This window comes from Marmota marmota, unplaced genomic scaffold, assembly GCF_001458135.2.
Source record: "Marmota marmota marmota unplaced genomic scaffold, marMar, whole genome shotgun sequence".
In the NCBI taxonomy this organism is placed as follows: Eukaryota; Metazoa; Chordata; class Mammalia; order Rodentia; family Sciuridae; genus Marmota; species Marmota marmota.
The window spans coordinates 6,529,305-6,549,971 of NW_025999862.1; the positions used below are offsets into that span (position 1 = coordinate 6,529,305).

The 20,667-nt window shown below is 34.0% G+C and overlaps 1 protein-coding gene across 5 annotated transcripts in view; it reads left to right on the plus strand.

Moving 5' to 3' along the window:
- Ctnna3 (catenin alpha 3) overlaps window positions 1-20,667 on the plus strand; it is a 1,666,222-nt gene that overhangs the window by 1,490,586 nt on the left and 154,969 nt on the right. For all 5 annotated transcript variants that reach the window (XM_048810157.1, XM_048810163.1, XM_048810171.1 and 2 more), the window contains one exon: window positions 1,554-1,646. In XM_048810157.1, the coding sequence (XP_048666114.1) occupies window positions 1,554-1,646 (93 nt within the window). The remainder of the gene's footprint in view (window positions 1-1,553; window positions 1,647-20,667) is intronic.

Below are 20,667 nucleotides of genomic sequence, written 5' to 3' on the forward strand. Positions count from 1 at the left end.
AATTGTGAAAATACACAAATACCTCTGTGCATAGCAAGGTTTAAGGGAAACCAGGGAGGCCAGTCTTTAATATTCACATGTGCATAAGATTTGCCATCCCAACAGGTTTTTGGTTGTTTTTCATAATACTTAAATATTTATTTTCTAAATTTGTCATCAGCACTTTGTAACAAAAGAATCACAGTAAAAATTGTGACCGCATAAGCTAAAACAGATATTAGAATAGTTCTTGTTAAATATTTTTACCTGTGTTTGCAATAATGCCAGATACCTTTATATTATTGTTGTACTCAGACTAAGGGTTTTAAAATATTGAATTGGGAAAAACAGCACAAAACAAAGTATCTCAGTTTGAAATGTGAAAAACAGAAGCACAGTGAAAAGTATAGTTAGGACAAGTGTTTATGGTGAATCTGTTTTGCTCACCCCTAACTATCTTTGTTACTGGCTCTGCTAATTTTGCTTCATTCATTCTTAATGTATAGCTTTAAGACATTCAACAGGGCCAATTAGGTACTTGATTCACTCAGTAGACGGTTCAATAAATTAGCTGCCTAATTCAACAAACAACAATAATAATGTATGATGAACACTATGACGGTAAAAGTAGAGGGGACCAGGAAACACTTGTCAGAGCTGTCCAAGCCAGTCCAGAGATTTCCTGAGCAAGACACCTCATCAGCAAGGGGTGTTGAAGCTAAAATTAATTAAAGGAATAAACACTAACAATTTAAAATATACACTTATGTTTAAGTTAAATAATTTATTACAGCCTAGAAAACTTTACTCAATATTTTTTCATGGAATTTTGATGATTTATGATTTTAATGGTAATTATCTGATTTACTTATTACTATAAACACATTGGTTTGGGGTAACCATGTAGTGGGTAGCCAAATTGCTATTCACTAAGGGAATAACTTCCTTCTAATCAATTTTTTTTTGCTTTCTTTTTATTTCAAAATTTATTGGAATGTGACTCAAATATCATAAAATTCACTGTTTGAAAATACAGAACTTACTTTTTTAATACCAGGATTTAATTACAGAACAATGCTATCATTCCAAAGAGAAATCACATTCCCCTCAGCAGTCACTGCCCCTTCCTCTTTTCCTCCCTAGCTATTAGAAACAACTAATCAAGTCTGTAGATTCTCCTATTTTAGATATATCACATAAATGAGCTACTGTCATATGTGATCTTTTATGATTGACTTCTTTTACTTAGCTCATTTTTTTTAACGTTTACCCATACTACTGCATATTTCAGTACTTTGCTGCTTTTTGTGGCCAAATAAGATAATATTGTATAGATATACCATATACTTTTATCCACTGGTAGATGTATTTTTGAGTTTTTTTTTCTACTTTTTAACTATTATAGATAATGCTTCTATGAATATTGAGTGTGAGTTTTTAATAAGGACCTATGCTTTCATTCTCTTGGGTATACAAATAGAAGTGGGACTGTTATATGTTAACACCATGATTACCCTTTAAGGTACTGACAATCTGTTTTCCAAAATAAGCATTATTTTGTTTTCTTTTTATAGACCCCAGAGGAACTGGAGGATGTTTCTGACCTTGAAGAAGATCATGAGGTCCGAAGCCACACCAGTGTTCAGACTGAAGGGAAAACAGACCGGGTATGTTGTCTCCCTAGAGGGAAATCTGGGCTGTGTCCTTTCCTTGACAATCTAGGCATCCTCTCCCAGGTGGAAATCTTGGATCCAGATCTGGTTTTGTGGATCATAGGGAAAAAACCCTTAGGACACAGAGGAGCTGCAGCAAAAATGAATTATTTCCTTACCTTGAGAGCTCACAGGGAGGCCATTTCAGGTCATATAGTGAATCACTCCATACTGCTTTTGATTTATATAGAATCCATGTGAATATAAAAGTGAAATATGTACATATTTTTTTAGGGAAGAATAGAGAAATCAAGAAGTTGTAAATATACTTTGAAATTCTAGGGGGGAAAAAGACCCTACCCAATCAATACTCCTTACTTCTCTTCTTGTTTGCAATGACCTTTTCTGCAACTACTCCTAACACACACACACACACACACACAGAGACACATACACCCAAAAATGTGAATCCCCATTTCTGAATTACTCTGACATTTTGTACTTCTCTTTACTCACATCCAAACTGTGGAAATCTGTGACAGTTTGGCATTCTAGCCACTGATAGCTTGCAACTGCAGACCTGACCACATAACCTGTATCTGAAATCCAGATAGTAGAGCATGGCAGCTAAGACTGCCTGGCAATGCACCAGAATCAGCCATCACATTTTGTATTGCAAGAAAATTAGCCACTCTCTATCTCAGCTCCATCATTTGTGAAGTGAAGATACTACTAATACCCATTATATGAGGGTTATTATAGGAATTAATTGAGTTCCTAACAGAGAACTTACACAGTACCTAGTTCATAGTAAGTTCTTGATAATGATAAGTAGTTATTATTAGTAGAAGCAATAGTATGAACACAATAAGTATCATTGTTACTATTGTTATTTGGTAAATTCAGTTGCACAAAATTTGGAGTGGAAAGAAAATATTTAATATTTCTGTGCCCCGTTCCCTTGTGGATCTGTCTATTGTTGGTACACTTTTATATGGAAAGGCTTGGGTACACTGTATGTTTTGTAGCATTATTTCTACACAGCCTCCTTAGAAGAAATTGAAGCAAGGATCTGTTTGGCATATCCCAAGTCACAAATGCATGTGTCTCTCCATAAATAAGAATACTGACATTCTCTGAAATGCTTCCATATGCTATTGTATTCTATAGTTTGTGAAATATGATTTGAAACAAACTTTACACTTTACCAAGTTTTACTCTTAAATTTTTGCATTTCTGTTTTCTAAGAGTAAAAATAAGGTAAATAAATTTAAAAATATCTAATTTTAACAGATCAGATAAGCAGGTTTTGTTACTTTTCTTTTTATTTCCTTTCTTAGTCCCACAACTTACCACGTAAAAGATGTCTTGTTTCTATTTTCTTTCTGTTCGTATGCTTTCACATACATGAATAAATACTAAAAAAAAATACTTTTCAAAACATACTGATATCTTTTTAATTAATAGTAACCCTAGCATTTATGCATTTTATAAGTAAATAAGAATTTTCTCATTTAATATAAAATACATAAAATATTATAAGATATAATACAAAAATGTTAATTTTGGCAAATTCTATGTTCTCAAATATTCACATTGCCGAGAACTAGTATTGATAAGTCAAAAAACCTGTTTGTTTGTTTGTTTAGAAATGCTGTTTTTCTCCAGTTATGGTTGTAGGAATATTGTTTGTCTTTCAGTTGAGCACAATGTTCAACAAAGAGACACCTTTAGGGGTGGGAAGGAAAGGGAGGGGGCAGGGGATTAGCAAGGATGGTGGAATGTGATGAACAACATTATACAAAGTACATGTATGAAGACTTGAATTGGGTGTCAACATACTTTATATATAAAGAGAGATACAAAAATTGTGATATATATGAGTATTAAGAATTGTAATGCAAAAAAAAAAAAAAGAGAGAGAGAGAAAGAGAGAGAGGGAGACACCTTTATCACACAACCCGACAGTTAGTATTTGGTAATACATTGGGCAAAGCCCCTATCTTGAGTTTCCATTTCTTGCTGATTATTTGCGTTGTCATTCCTTTAGAAGCCAGTTCATGTTAGAAACTATCTGGGGCACACAGCATCTGAATTTAATTTCCTTCAAATCTAGCTGGCATCATTGGTAAGATGAAATCGTACAAATGGCAGTGGAATTGGAAAAACTTTTTGCTAAAGGTAAACTACTTGTGCTTTCAGTGAAGTGAGTGATGTGAGTCACTGGAGGCAGGGGTAGGTGTCAGGGCTTACAACATCATTGATGGGAGTAAGTTTTATTAAAATAAAGGCACTTTTTAGAATGCTGTGATTAGGCCAAACATAACTAGGTTCTTATTCTGACTCATAGTATGCAGACAATGAAGCCTTGGTTAAGGCCCTTAACATTTAGAAACTTCATATTTCTTAATCTGAAATATCAGAATAATACCATATCTTCTCACAGAATCTTCCAAAAATTATTACTTGGGAATGTTTTTATGAACTTTAAAACTATGTAAGAAAATTATTTTTTCTTATCATTATTTTCACTTATATTTTATTCTTGTTCAAATTTATATAGTTACTAATCTAGCAAGTGGGAAATGGTTATTACTCCATATCAGTTCACTTAAGATATAAAGTTAGTAGGTTGAGTCCTTTACTAAAAATACAAACAAACCGCCAGCACCACAATAAACTGATACATCATTAATGGAACAAAAGAGAAAATAGAACACAGGATGCAACAGCTGCTTTACAAGATCATGAAACAAATATTCTTTTAAGTTTTAAAGAGTAGTTATAGTGTAGACAATAACACTATTAATGTCTATCCACCTTATGGTTTTTATTATAAATATTTAACTCTCAAATGTGGAGATGGGTATCTTACATCTCTTCTCAGCCCAAATCACCTGACCAGATCCAAGATCCAAAATTATGGTTCAATAGGTTTTGTATTTTCTACCAGACGTCTTTTATCCCTAACATTCCATATTCCTTATGGTACAATGATGTTCTGTCATTCAGTCTCAGATCTACCTGGGACCTTACCTTTGCTTTCTACTTGGAATTACTGCCATTTGTGTCCATTGGACTGTGTGTATCTTTTGACACATTTCATAAGTATAACCACTTTGAGAAGATCCTGTAAGATTTTGAAGTTAGTCTTTTGAGAATTATTTGATCTCTATACTGTGCTTACTGTGGAATTCCTGGTTATTGCACTAAACAAGGGTCTAGATTTCTTTTTGTTTGCTGCTATTATGAAAAAATAAGTGTCTTTTTGGTTCTTCAGTTTGGCATATTCTGCTGTATTGAACATGGAATGTGCTAGAACCAATTTCAAATACTGTTTAGTAAAGGAATGACAGTTATTTATTATAATTTTATTTTTTGCATTATACTCCTAATAACTTTGGTGCAATATCATCTGTGATTGTTGTAATCAGTGGCAAATGCCACTGGGATTTGTAAAGGTCTGTAACTAACAAAGAATGACTTAGAATCTGTGGTCAATGAGAGAAAAATATTAAAATACCATTGGTACATGCCTTATGAAGTGTCAATGGAACAGCAATGGAAATAGTGATTATCTTAATTATTAAACATAAACATACTCGAGATGAAGCTGTGGTTATATCCACTGATTGAGCATTCCTGAGTGACACAGGACTTTGTGTTATAGGCTCACAGAACTTCCTTCCTAAGGCTTGTTTATTTTATTCATACTTTCAGCAAAGATGAAATAGGCATCTTTTATCTTGAAAGTTCAGAGTTTAAAAAGGTATGAAAAATAGGCTTCTGTTAAGATAATCGAATTCCTAAACTGAAAATAAGATGTCTTGCAAGTCCCAAAAGCTTCTTTATAGAGTATACTAAATGCATGCTAAATTATGTTTTCTCTTCAAACAGAGGAGTGGCAGCTACCATTTTATACATTATACTTACAGAACATCTCCAAATTGGATGTTATTTAACAAAAACTCAATTTTTAAAAAAAAATTCATTGCTTTTGCAAATTAGAAAATTAGTGTCAAAGAATCTAAGTAGTTTATGTAAGACATATTGACTGAAACCAAATCCCAAGTTTTCTGGCTCCAACCACACAATGTTCCCAGTACTTATGAACTTGGGTAGTGTCTCCTCTCCACCTACAATTTTACTGTCCTACTGTTGCTGTATTTTATGGTACAGAGTTAATGTTATAATTGTTTACTGCGAAAATGATTTGTGAAACTAAAATTCATAAATCTGAAATCAAATCTATTAGCACTTTGAAATTTTTAAATATCCCAATCTACAATCTTCCATTAACAATCAAACCAGTTTGACAATTATATGGAAACTACCTAGTGATACCTAGACCTTGGCAAGTCTCCACTGGTGGATTATTCTGCCTTGATAAATGTAGTATCAAGCAAGTGGTCACATAATGGGGGTTCTTGTAGTATGAGAATCCAAAGTCTCCTAGCATGGAATTTAAAAAAAGCAGAGGCTCTTCATTCAGTCTCTCATCAATTTGACCTTCATAATGTTTCAATAAAAGGAGAATTCTAATTTCTGTTTTCTCAGGTTTGTTGTCCAATCGGGGCACAGTAGGAGTAAAGATTCAAGAAAGTGTTTAATTACCAGTAGGGGACCATTTGGGAGAATATTCCCTAAGCCAACTTGGATGAGAATTACATTTAGAAAGATGCAATAAAATGGATTGCTACAGAGTTTGGGAGTGAAATCAAAGAGCAAGTGACACATGTTTGCTAGCACTGTTTTATAATGTAGAAGTCATGATTATGGGATTTGGAGTCACATAAACATAGATTCAAATCTTAGTTTACTAATTACTAACACTATGACTTTGTAAAAGTTATATTTCTCATATTCAATTTTATCATTTGTAAATTTTGATAACAATAGCATCTATTTCATAGGGATTGTCAAAGATTAAATTAATTATGTGAAAGATATACTTGAGTTCCTAGCACATACAAAGTGCTTAAAAATCTTGATTTTATAAAACAGATTACGTATATTCAGACTTGTATATGCTAGTGTTATGCAAACTGTCCTTGACTTACGACAATCCGTTTTAATGATTTTGATTTCATGCTAGGATGAAAGTAATAGGTAATTAGAAATCATACTTTAAACTTCAAATTTTGATCTTTTCCCAGACAATGATATGCTGTATGGTACTTTCTTGCAATGCTGGTCAGTGACAGAAAGCCCTAACTCTTGTCAGCCATATGATCATGAAGGTGAACACCTCTACAGTGTATTTTGTGCCAGGCTATGATGTTTGCTAGGTTAGGTACATTAGATGAATTTCTGACTTGTAGTATTTTTAACTTTTGATGAGTTTCTTGGGTCAAAACCCCATCATGAGATGAGTTGCATCTCTATCTTGACATCCTTTTGAGTATCTTTGTGAATACAAATCTCATGGTATATTGATATGAGAACAGAGTAGTCCTCATTTATTCGTGATTTTACTTCCTGGGGTTTCAGTTACCCACAGTCCACTGCTCCAAAAGTTTTAAATGGAAAACTATAGAAATAAACAATTTATAAAATTTAAATTGTATGAACTTGTTATTCTGAGTAGCATGATGAAATCTCATGTCAGCCCACTGGGTCCCAACTAGATGTGGAATCCACCTTTTGTCCAGCCTATCCAGCCTCTATGCACTACCTGTCCTTTAGTTCCTGAATAACTGTCTTTTTTTCTTTTCTTTTTTCTTTTTTGGTGGTTTTGGGGATTGAACCCAGGGACTTCTGCATGTGAGGCAAGTACTCTACCAACTGAGCTACATCCCCAGCACCCCTGAGCAGCTCTGTTATCTGTCAGATTGTCTGAAATGGTGTCAACTTGGCATTGATTGCATTCAAGTAATACTTATTTTACCTAATAGTGGCCCCAAAGCAAACAGAAGTGAGGCTGGCAATTTTATTATAGTATATCGCTGTAATCAGTTTATTTTTATTGTTAATCATTAGCTAATAGTAATTTGCTTAATTTATAGATCAAACTTTATAATAGGTATGTATGCATGGAAAAATGTAGATGTAGGAATCAGTGCTATCAATAGTTTCAGGCATCTCTTAGGGTACTTGGAACATATATTTCCCAGATAAGGAGAGAAAAACATATTTTATTTCATTGTGCCAAACATTTCTAACATCCTGGATATTCTACTCTCAAAAATCTTTTTGCATTTTTTTTTTCTTTTCTTCCTCCCCCCTGCCAAAGGAAGGCCATTAAGGGCTGTCCTAAGAGGCTAGGGAAGATAGCACTTATGTGGTTCCTAATTTTGTCAACACATTTATATATTCACATAGGTAATGTGGAGCTAAAATAGTGATTTCACAAAAGCTACTCAACAGTAAAATAAAGCAAACCATCAACCTTATTTCTCTTTTCTTCAACACTTATTGAATTCTGGGCCTTGCACTGGAAATATTTCCCTTTAGTAATTTGGTGATCTGTGGTACCTGTCAATCTCAAATTTTCAGCCACCTTAATAAGGTTATATGGGTCTTGGATTCTTAATTTTTGTGATATATTCTGGTTGTAAAGAAGAGTAAAGGTAATCTTATTCTGATATCACAGGCATGTTCAAGTTTTCAAGTAGACATTTAAAAATGTTCACTTTCCATTTCTCTACCCCTGTCCAAGAAAAACAGGCTGCAGTATTTCTTCTTTTGCCCATGTACCTTAAAAACCTATTAAATCTAAAAATAAGATCAAATTATTTTTTGTCTTACACAATTTAAACTTTGTTCATAGTTTCTTAGAGAGGAGGGGTAAAAACTGGGTCCCCTTTAGCAGGATTTAATGGGACCAGATTTTTTATTTAAAGACATTGGAGTCTGTGGTCTCTAATTGCTGGAAATGAGCTTAATGAATAGGACATTAATCTAAAAAACCACTTAACAGCTTGCAATTTCAATTCTAGTCATTTCATATTTCAGCATGAGAAAGTTAGGCTGCTTTTTAAAGGTATATTACTCATTATATATTCTGGTGACCAAAAATCACAAAAAATATAACAGTCTCTACTTGATGCCTAATATTTGTTGTATATTTTATATTCATTAAGAGCCTATAGTTTGTAAATCATCTCTGCCTTAAAGAAAATCTTTGAGGCCATTGAGTCTATATAAATTCTATAAATAGAAGTAAATTAGGACAGAAATAGGAATTGTTGCCTAGGTTACTGGACACAGCCTCAAAATGTCAACAGTAGCAAATGAATTGGAGCATATTAAATCTTACAATACTGGAGATGATTCTTGGTGTATTGTTAAAAACCATGTTCATTCTAAGTTCATATTAGTAATAAGAAAAACTGCCTCATTATTGCTTTTCTACATGCTGTTAGCGGAATATCCTCTACCATGAGACCAGAAAAAATAAATAAATAAAAGCTATGGATGGGTGGTTTGCTTTAAAAATTGGAAACATTTTAATAGTCCCAATTTATTATCAGAATACACTTTTCAATAACTCAAATTTATACTGAATTACCATACAGAATATGGGGAGACATGACCTCATTACCTTCTTCATGACACAATTTGGCTTAGGTGATTAGGAAAAAACAGTTTTGTAAACCTGGCTGAAATTATGTGGTTCTGCAGCAATATAGCAGGAAACACATTTGCATTTTCTCATCATTAGTTTCTATCATTTCAAATGTTTGGCAGTAATTCCACTTTCCTACCATTTTGGGAGACCATTTTCATTTCTTTCTTGATTTCCTCTTCCTCTGTTCACTTCTAAACATTAGTGTTCATTAGAACTCTGATCTAAGCCCTATAGTACTCCAATTCTTCTCACTTACCCTAGATATTCCCAGGCAGTCTCAAAATTTTGAATATCATATAGAGGACTGGTACTCTAACTTAGTGCTGACTGCTGACCTCTGGTTACATATACTTTCAGACCTATAGGTTTCTTCTTCTTGGATGACTTGCAGGCACTTTTGGTTCTCACTAGATCCAAGTCTAAATGCATCATCTTACCCTTCAAATCTAATCCAACTTCTATATTTCCCTGGCACTTTGATAGATTTTATATACTTTTTTTTCAGTTGCATAAGTCAGAAACTAGGAATAACTTTTGACTTATCCTAATTATTTTCTTGACTTGTTTTTTTTTGACACTTTTATAATCACTATTGTTGAAGAAGAATCAAAGGAGATGAAATTAAATAGGAAAGGAAGACTTTATTCAAGGCTACTGCAATAGGGAAGCAATGCCAGTTGAATTCATTTTGAACTCAACTCTCCTGAAACAAAAAGGAAATCATCAAGTTTGCTAATTGATGTTATCCAAAGGAATAGTACTTTCTTGTAAACATTTTCTTCATGACAGGAGGTAACTTCACAATTTAAAGGAAGATTTCCCTCTGAATTTAGGCTCCAACACATTTGCATTAATTGGACTATGGGTGCTCTATCTTACTTGAAAATTACATTTCAAATGAATGGTTCCCAGGTCCTAAAAAAGAAAATTCTGCCTTGTAAAACTGGAAAAAGATTTTTAAAAGATTTACATGTCAAAAAGGCGAAGAAGGAATTTACAAGCAATAAGTTTTATAAAGTAAATGCTCTAAGAAAAGGTAAGGCAGGGACCTGGAGTCAAAAAAAGGCCTGTGGCCATTTTAACCAAGCTGAAGGGAACATTCAATCCATCATGGTCACTATGGTATTTCTCACCTAGATTTCTCTATAGTGGGTTTGCAAATGGCCTCCTGCCTCCACTTTTGTTATTTTCCATCTCCACACTACACCTCACATGCTTTTCCTAAAGTCACACCTTGCCCTTAGCATAAAATCCAATCCCATAATGCCCTGTGTAAGGGGACATCAGGATCTGCTCTCTCTTTATTTTGCATCATATTTCACCCCTTTCTCTCCAACCCTTTCTCCTGGTGTAGAAGTATCAGTACTTCTAAGGCCTTGGGCTCTTCCTCACACCATTCTTCCACCTCTGAGGAACAGAAATCCTCAACTCCCCCTGCTCCCTCCAATCTGCACACATTAGAGAGCATGCAATTTCTTTAATAATGGCTTTTCTTCTCCTTACTAAGTTCTAAACCCATTATTGCAGGGAACATGTTTGTCTTATTGAGTGTTATATCTACAAAACTTAGTTTACTTGTAATATATGTGAAAGAAGAGAAGGAGAGATTTTCAAGACATATTGCCTCAAAAATATACCAGGTCCTCAGTATATCGAACATTATTTCTTGAACATTTTTCCTTCCAACAGTTTTTACCTACTTGTAACAGATAAATCTGATTATAAATTGCTGGGTCACTACTGTAAAATATTCAGTAATGGACTACTACTTAGTACTTGTTAGTATTAGTATTAATTCCTTTGCCTACTGGCCAAAGTCCTTTATAAAGCCTTTTAATTCTTGGCTGTGTAAAGAATACAAGCCTAAAATCTCTTCAAAAAACTTTTAAATTTAGAAAAAATAATTGTGTGTGTATGAGATTGTTGAACCCTGATGCAAAGTAAAGATTATCAATTCCAATTTTAAATCAAATTAAAGCAAGCTTGTATTTGTGTACACACAGACAGCTGATCAGCGGCTATCTCTCCTAACACAGGCTAGAGATCAGGACCCCAGCTCACCAGGAATGAGGTTTTATAGCACAAAAAGTTGCAAAGGGGGGTGTGTTTTGAGAACTTAAGATAACAGGATTTTGACAAGCAAAACACAAAGGCAGATAGTGGGTTAATGATCTACATGGCATGATATTTCAAGGTAGGGAGTAAATTCAGATCCTAACATAAGAATTTATGAGGTGCTGATGAGGTTTTAGAGAGGGTTGTTGTCTGATCAGGGGTAGCCAGGATTTATGAGGAGCCACTAAGGTTTTAGAGAGGGTTGTTATCTGGTCAGGGAAAGCCAGGCATGGGCAGGAAGTTCAAGGCATGGGCAGGAATTCCAAACAAGTTTAGAAATCACAGTAATTTATAGTAAAACAGAAATTAACTTTTCATGAATTTGTGATAAGATGGTTCCCAATATTAAGATGGAATTAGGCTGGGTTCATCAAGGTAAAATGTGATGTTTTGATATATTTTTACAATGTGGAACGATTCAATCAAGTTAATTAAATCAAATTGATCTATGCCTCATATATTTATCTTTTGTGGTAAAACCATTTAAAATCTACTTCCAGCAATTTTGAAATATACTATGTATAACTGTTTTATAGTTACCTGTGTAATAGATTGGTAAAGCTAATGATTCCTAGCTCACAGAAAATTTTTACTCTTTGATCAATCATCTACCCCTCTCCCTCAGTATCTGGTCACCACCATCTGCTCTCCACTTCTATGGGTTCAACATTTTTAGATTTTACATATAAGTGTTATCATGTGATATTTGTGTTTATGTTTCTTGCTTATTTTACTTAACAATGTCTTTCAGCTTCATTGCTTTGTTGCAGATGATGGAAGTACCTCACCCCCTTTTAAAGGCTCAATAGCTTTCCATTGTGTATGTAAACCACATTTTCTTTTTCCGACCTAAGTTGTTCACATTGTCTTGCCTATTGTGAACAATGTTGGAGTGAACAAGGAAAATGAATATATTATGGTTTTGATAAGGAGTATTTTCCATAAAGCTTTTGTATTTGAAACATAATATTCAATTCAGGGAGATTCACAGGTGAAACTTGCCAACACTTCTCTAATTTACTTTTGATAATGGCCATTCTAACCAGTCTGTTGTAATATTTTGTGGTTTTATTTGTGATTTCCTCATGAAAGTACAAATTTTCAATACCATTTTCATATCTGTTGGATATTCATATATCTTCTTTTGAGAAGTATCTACCTAGGTCTTTTTCTCATTTTTATTATTGAATTGTTTTCTTATTGAGTTGTTTGAGTTCTTTATATATTTTTATATTATTCCCATATTAAATATATGGTTTGCAAATATTTTTTCAAATTTATATAAAGGTTGTGCCTTCCTTTATTGTTCCCTGTGCTAAGCAAAAGCTTTTTAGCTTGCAGTAATCTATTTTTTGTGTTTTTTTATTATTGTTGTTGTTGCTGTTGCCTGTGCTTTTGGCACCAGGTTAAAGAACACTTTGCCTAGATCAAAATTTTGGATCATTTTCACTAGTTTTCATCGAATAGTTTTACAGTTTTCAAATTTTAGAAATGCAGAGGTTGAAATCCATTAGTATATATATCAAAAGTATATATATATATATAAAATATATATAAAAGTGTGTTAAAGTATATATTAAAGTATGTTTTATATATATTAAAATATGTATATATATTTATATATTATGTATGTTTTAATATATATTAAACATCTATATATATTTTTAATATATATACTTTATACATATATTAAAAAAATATATATACTTCATACATATATAAACTTAATGTGTGTGTATTCACACCCTGCCTTAGTTGCTGGTAAGTTGTAAGTAGAAATTAATGTTCAATAACTAATCTTTAATGTTAAGTATATTTGTCTGTTATTTCTAGTTGATTTTCTCATCTGTCTTTAGAAATAATTTATACCAATGCAAATTCTGATTTTAAAAACTGAAATAATTTCCTTAATAAAATTTTTCTTTATCTCTGTTTCTCCTTGTTAATATTTTCTTGTCTCCAGTGAAGTAATATATTTTAATTTGAGAAAAGGTAAAGATATTCAGCATAATACAGTTTTGTAGTAATTATGACTTCCATGATTGAAAACTAAATCTTGTTATACTTCCATTTAGTTATAGAGTATAATCTTGGCATTTACAAATGGAGATTTTCTTCTTTCAGCATTGACAAAATAATAGCAACAAAAAAAATGTACTGAGCAATTTATAATGCTACTGAGGAATAGATTCTGTCCTAACTTTTGATATTTATATATGACTAACTTGCTAAATAGTAAGCCTAACCTTCCACTAACTTTTAATTTATGATTTCTGCTCATTGTTGCATTCATAACAGGTAGAATAGCAAATAGAAAAGCTCTGAGGAGAAAATGTCTTTGATGATGAGTATTAGTGAGGTAGCAGTAATAGACAGAGTCTAAAACTAAAAAAGGAAGCCTGGCATTGAAGAATAGATAAACCACTCTAAGACATTGGCTTTTCCTTTAATAGTTGGGGAGGCCATAGGGAGGCTTTGGTCCAGGCAGTGGCAAAAAAGCACATATTTTGTAGGAGTTATACTTCATACTCTGTTGAAAACAGTCCATGTGGTTAGGAAGATGCATGGAGTTAGAAAGCCATTGCTATTGTTAAGGTTAAGAATGATACGAATTAACACCAGGATTTTAGAAATGCAGAGGTTGAAAACCATTAGCTGCATGTAAAATGAAGGGTGAGTCAACTAATTTTCTACAGGATTGAATCTTGGGCATATAAAAGAGAAAGTATTCAAGGACAACTCAAGTTTTTGGCTTAAAAATTGCAAAGATGGATTCTCCTTTTCTTTTGATAAGAAGGAGACTGAATTCAGCAGGATAGAGATGGTGAAAGATTAGGAATTAATTCTGGACATGTCTCTTGAAAAAAATCTGCTAGAAAACAAAATGAAGAGGTCAGATAGGTGTATTTAAAATTTATGAATTAGATTAGAATCACCTCACATGCATAGCCTTTTTTAAAAAATTGGGTTTTGTTTATTTAAAAAGAAAAGTTTCAGATTTTGAGACATGCATAGATTTATATTGTAATTTTATGAACTTCTGAATTTACAGTGAAATCTCTTTCTTTCTTTCTTTCTTTTTTCTTTCTTTTTTTTTTTTTTGGTATCAGGGATTAAACTCAAAGAAACTTGACTACAGAACCACATCCCCATCCCTATTTTTGTATTTTGTTTAAAGACAGGGTCTCACTGAATTGCTTAGTGGTTTGCTTTTGCTGAGGCTGGCTTTGAATTCCCAATTCTCCTGCCTCAGCCTCCCAAACCACTGGGATTACAGATGTGAGCCACTGCGACATATTTACAGTGAAATTTTATCCATTACTTGTAGCTATTTTTTTTTCCTTCACAGAAATTCACAGTTTAGTTTTTGGTCTGATTTTTTTTTCTGACTTTAGACCTCAATCTCAACAAATATCTTCTTTGCTGACATATTTCTTCCTTTGATTATCATCTTTTCCATAAGGCTACCACAAATCCCCCCTCCTTAAATCTGCAATGCCATTCCCAGACTTCATATGAACTGTTCCCCTTCCTTATTTATTCTTCTCTATAACACTTAATTTCACCTTTTGACATACTACATATTTGCTTCTTTGTTTAGACCATCCATGTGTAATATATTCACTAAAGGCAACAATTTTAATCTGATGTATTCCCTCATACTTGGAAGAGTACCTGGCACATAGTGAACATGCTATAAATATTTATTGAATGAATAAATGAATGAATGAATGAAGTTAACTTTAAATGTACTTTTGGAAAAGGAACCTGAAAAGAAAAATTCTGAGAAAGGGGAGTTGTTTCACATATGACATTTGAAACCAACCAAAATGTAATTTGTTTATAAAATAAATAGACTAATTCTTGCACTTCAAAAATAGCATTTTAGTAAATAATTACTCAAACCACATGTATTTGAAAAAATTTTTCTGAGGCTGAAGTATTTAGGTGATTCTTTCCTTTGGGGGTTTAGAGGTATTTGTGTTGGACATCTGATACCAAGGGCTGCCATTTTCTTTCCCCTGAATTGTCATCATTGAAAAAGAGCTATATTTTATATTGAAAATATAATGTATGCACAGTATGCATTTTGAACTATTAGTTGTGGTAAAATGTAAAATATATTCTTGCTTCTTTCCTATCAAAGACATGTGTATCAAGTAATGAATACAGTATTAGAAAATGAATCAAATAAAAATGATTGTTATCAATGTGATACTTATGTATTTCTTTTTTTTATATTTTAATTTTTTAATTTTAACTTTTTATTGTTGGTTGTTCAAAACATTACAAATTTCTTGACATATCATATTCCACACTTTGATTCAAGTGGGTTATGAACTCCCACCTTCACCCCATACACAGATTGCAGAATCACATCGGTTACACATCCATTGATTTACATATTGCCATACTAGTGTCTGTTGTGCTCCACTGCCTTTCCCATCCTCCACCATCCCCCCTCCCCACCTCTCCCCTCCCCTCCCCTCCTCTCTCTCTACCCCCTCCACTGTATAACCCTGAGGGTCTCCTTCCATTTCCATGCAATTTCCCTTCTCTCTCCCTTTCCCTCCCACCTCTCATCCCTGTTTAATGTTAATCTTCTTCTCATGCTCTTCGTCCCTACTCTGTTCTTAGTTACTCTCCTTATATCAAAGAAGACATTTGGCATTTGTTTTTTAGGGATTGGCTAGCTTCACTTAGCATAATCTGCTCTAATGCCATCCATTTCCCTGCAAATTCTATGATTTTGTCATTTTTTAATGCAGAGTAATACTCCATTGTGTATAAATGCCACATTTTTTTTATCCATTCGTCTATTGAAGGGCATCTAGGTTGGTTCCACAGTCTTGCTATTGTGAATTGTGCTGCTATGAACATCGATGTAGCAGTGTCCCTGTAGCATGCTCTTTTTAGGTCTTTAGGGAATAGACCAAGAAGGGGAATAGCTGGGTCAAATGGTGGCTCCATTCCCAGCTTTCCAAGAAATCTCCATACTGCTTTCCAAATTGGCTGCACCAATTTGCAGTCCCACCAGCAATGTACAAGTGTACCCTTTTCCCCACATCCTCGCCAGCACTTGTTGTTGTTTGACTTCATAATGGCTGCCAATCTTACTGGAGTGAGATGGTATCTTAGGGTGGTTTTGATTTGCATTTCTCTGACAGCTAGAGATGGTGAGCATTTTTTCATGTACTTGTTGATTGACTGTATGTCCTCCTCTGAGAAGTGTCTGTTCAGGTCCTTGGCCCATTTGTTGATTGGGTTGTTTGTTCTCTTATTGTCTAATTTTTTGAGTTCTTTGTATACTCTGGATATTAGGGCTCTATCTGAAGTGTGAGGAGTAAAGATTTGTTCCCAGGGTGTAGGCTCCCTATTTACCTCTCTTATTGTTTCTTTTGCTGAGAAAAAACTTTTTAGTTTGAGTAAGTCCCATTTGTTGATTCTAGTTATTAACTTTTGTGCTATGGGTGTCCTATTGAGGAATTTGGAGCCCGACCCCACAGTATGTAGATCGTAGCCAACTTTTTCTTCTATCAGACGGCGTGTCTCTGATTTGATATCAAGCTCCTTGATCCATTTTGAATTCACTTTTGTGCATGGCGAGAGAAAGGGATTCAGTTTCATTTTGTTGCATATGGATTTCCAGTTTTCCCAGCACCATTTGTTGAAGATGCTATCCTTCCTCCATTGCATGCTTTTAGCCCCTTTATCAAATATAAGATAGTTGTAGTTTTGTGGATTGGTTTCTGTGTCCTCTATTCTGTACCATTGGTCCACCCGCCTGTTTTGGTACCAGTACCATGCTGTTTTTGTTACTATTGCTCTGTAGTATAGTTTGAAGTCTGGTATCGCTATACCGCCTGATTCACACTTCCTGCTTAGCATTGTTTTTGCTATTCTGGGTCTTTTATTTTTCCATATGAATTTCATGATTGCTTTCTCTATTTCTACAAGAAATGCCGTTGGGATTTTGATTGGCATTGCATTAAACCTATAGAGAACTTTTGGTAATATCGCCATTTTGATGATGTTAGTTCTGCCTATCCATGAACAGGGTATATTTTTCCATCTTCTAAGATCTTCTTCTATTTCTCTCTTTAGGGTTCTGTAGTTTTCATTGTATAAGTCTTTCACCTCTTTTGTTAGGTTGATTCCCAAGTATTTTATTTTTTTTGAAGATATTGTGAATGGAGTGGTTGTCCTCATTTCCATTTCAGAGGATTTGTCGCTGATATACAGGAATGCCTTTGATTTATGCGTGTTGATTTTATATCCTGCCACTTTGCTGAATTCATTTATTAGCTCTAATAGTTTCTTTGTAGAGCCTTTTGGGTCTGCTAGGTATAGAATCATATCATCTGCAAATAGTGATAATTTAAGTTCTTCTTTTCCTATTTTGATGCCTTTAATTTCTTTCGTCTGTCTAATTGCTCTGGCCAGTGTTTCGAGAACTATGTTGAACAGAAGTGGAGAGAGAGGGCATCCCTGTCTTGTTCCAGATTTTAGAGGGAATGCCTTCAGTTTTTCTCCATTCAGAATGATGCTAGCCTGAGGCTTAGCATAGATTGCTTTTACAATATTGAGGTATGTTCCTGTTATCCCTAGTTTTTCTAGAGTTTTGAACATAAAGGGATGCTGTACTTTGTCGAATGCTTTTTCCGCATCTATCGAGATGATCATATGGTTCTTATTTTTAAGTCTATTGATGTGGTGAATAACATTTATTGATTTCCGTATATTGAACCAGCCTTGCATCCCAGGGATGAATCCTACTTGATCATGGTGCACAATTTTTTTGATATGTTTTTGTATCCGATTCGCCAGAATTTTATTGAGGATTTTTGCATCTAGGTTCATTAGAGATATTGGTCTGTAGTTTTCTTTCTTTGAAGTGTCTTTGTCTGGTTTAGGTATCAGGGTGATGTTGGCCTCATAGAATGAATTTGGAAGTTCTCCCTCCTTTTCTATTTCCTGAAGTAGCTTGAAAAGTATTGGTATTAGTTCTTCTTTAAAGGTTTTGTAAAATTCTGCTGTATACCCATCCGGTCCTGGGCTTTTCTTAGTTGGTAGTCTTTTGATGGTTTCTTCTATTTCCTCAATTGATATTGGTCTGTTTAGGTTGTCTATATCCTCCTGACTCAATCTGGGCAGATCATATGACTTAAGAAATTTATCTATGCCTTCACTATCTTCTAATTTATTGGAGTATAAGGATTCAAAATAGTTTTTGATTATCTTCTGTATTTCTGAAGTGTCTGTTGTGATATTGCCTTTTTCATCCCGTATGCTAGTAATTTGAGTTCTCTCTCTTCTTCTCTTCGCTAGCATGGCTAAGGGTCTGTCGATTTTGTTTATTTTTTCAAAGAACCAACTTTTAGTTTTGTCAATTTTTTCAATTGTTTCTTTTGTTTCGATTTCATTAATTTCAGCTCTGATTTTAATTATTTCTTGCCTTCTACTTCTTTTGCTGTTGTTTTGCTCTTCTTTTTCTAGGATTTTGAGATGAAGTATGAGATCATTTATTTGTTGGTTTTTTCTTTTTTTAAGGAATGAACTCCAAGCAATGAATTTTCCTCTTAGAACTGCTTTCAATGTGTCCCATAGATTCCGATATGTTGTGTCTGTGTTTTCATTTATCTCTAAGAATTTTTTAATTTCCTCCTTGATGTCTTCTATAACCCATTGATCATTCAGTAACCTATTGTTCATTCTCCAAGTGATGTATGCTTTTTCCTTCCTTCTTTTATCGTTGATTTTCAGTTTCATTCCATTATGATCAGATAAGATGCATGGTATTATCTCTACTCCTTTATATTGTCTAAGAGTTGCCCTGTGACATAATATATGATCTATTTTTGAGAAGGATCCATGTGCTGCTGAGAAAAAAGTGTAACTGCTTGATGTTGGGTGGTATACTCTATATATGTCAATTAGGTCTAGGTTATTAATAGTGTTATTGAGTTCTATAGTTTCCTTATTCAACTTTTGTTTGGAAGATCTGTCCAGTGGCGAGAGAGGTGTGTTGAAGTCTCCCATGATTATGGTATGGTGGTCTATTAGACTCTTGAACTTGAGAAGAGTTTGTTTGACGAACATAGCTGCACCATTGTTTGGGGCATAAATATTTATGATTGTTATGTCTTGTTGGTGTATGGTTCCCTTAAGCAGTATGTAGTGTCCCTCTTTATCCCTTTTGATTAACTTTGGCTTGAAATCTATTTTATTTGATATGAGTATGGACACTCCTGCTTGTTTCCGAAGTCCATATGAGTGATATGATTTTTCCCAACCTTTCACCTTCAGCCTATGTATGTCTTTTCCTATCAAATGCGTCTCCTGTAGGCAGCATATTGTTGGGTCTTGTTTTGTGATCCATTCTACTAGCCTGTGTCTCTTAATTGGTGAGTTTAAGCCATTAACATTTAGGGTTATTATTGAGATATGGGTTGTTCTTCCAGCCATATTTGTTTATTTCTGTTACTAAACATGGTTTGTTTTCCTCTTTGATTATTTCCCCCCCCTTTACTGTCCTACCTCCCACTGTTGGTTTTCATTGTTATTTTCCATTTCCTCTTCCTGTAATGTTTTGCCGAGGATGTTTTGAAGAGATGGTTTTCTAGCTGCAAATTCTTTTAACTTTTGTTTATCGTGGAAGGTTTTAATTTCATCTTCCATCCTGAAGCTTAATTTCGCTGGATACACAATTCTTGGTTGGAACCCATTTTCTTTCAGTGTTTGAAATATGTTATTCCAGGATCTTCTAGCTTTCAGAGTCTGTGTTGAAAGATCAGCTGTTATCCTGATTGGCTTACCCCTAAATGTAATCTGCTTCCTTTCTCTTGTAGCTTTTAAAATTCTCTCCTTATTCTGTATGTTGGGCATCTTCATTATAATGTGTCTAGGTGTGGATCTCTTATGATTTTGCACATTCGGCGTCCTGTAGGCTTCTAGGATTTGGGATTCTGTCTCATTCTTCAAGTCTGGGAAGTTTTCTCGTATTATTTCATTGAATAGACTGCTCATTCCTTTGGTTTGGAGCTCTGTACCTTCCTGTATCCCAATGACTCTTAAGTTTGGTCTCTTAATGTTATCCCATATTTCTTGGATGTTCTGCTCATGGTTTCTTAACAGTCTTGCTGAGCTGTCTATGTTCTTTTCCAGTTGAAATACTTTGTCTTCATTGTCTGATGTTCTATCTTCTAAGTGTTCTACTCTGCTGGTAGTATTCTCCATTGAGTTTTTAAGTTGGTTTATTGCTTCCTGCATTTCTAGGATTTCTGTTTGTTTGTTTTTTATAACCTCTATCTCCCTGTATAGTTGATCCTTTGCTTCCTGGATTTGTTTGCG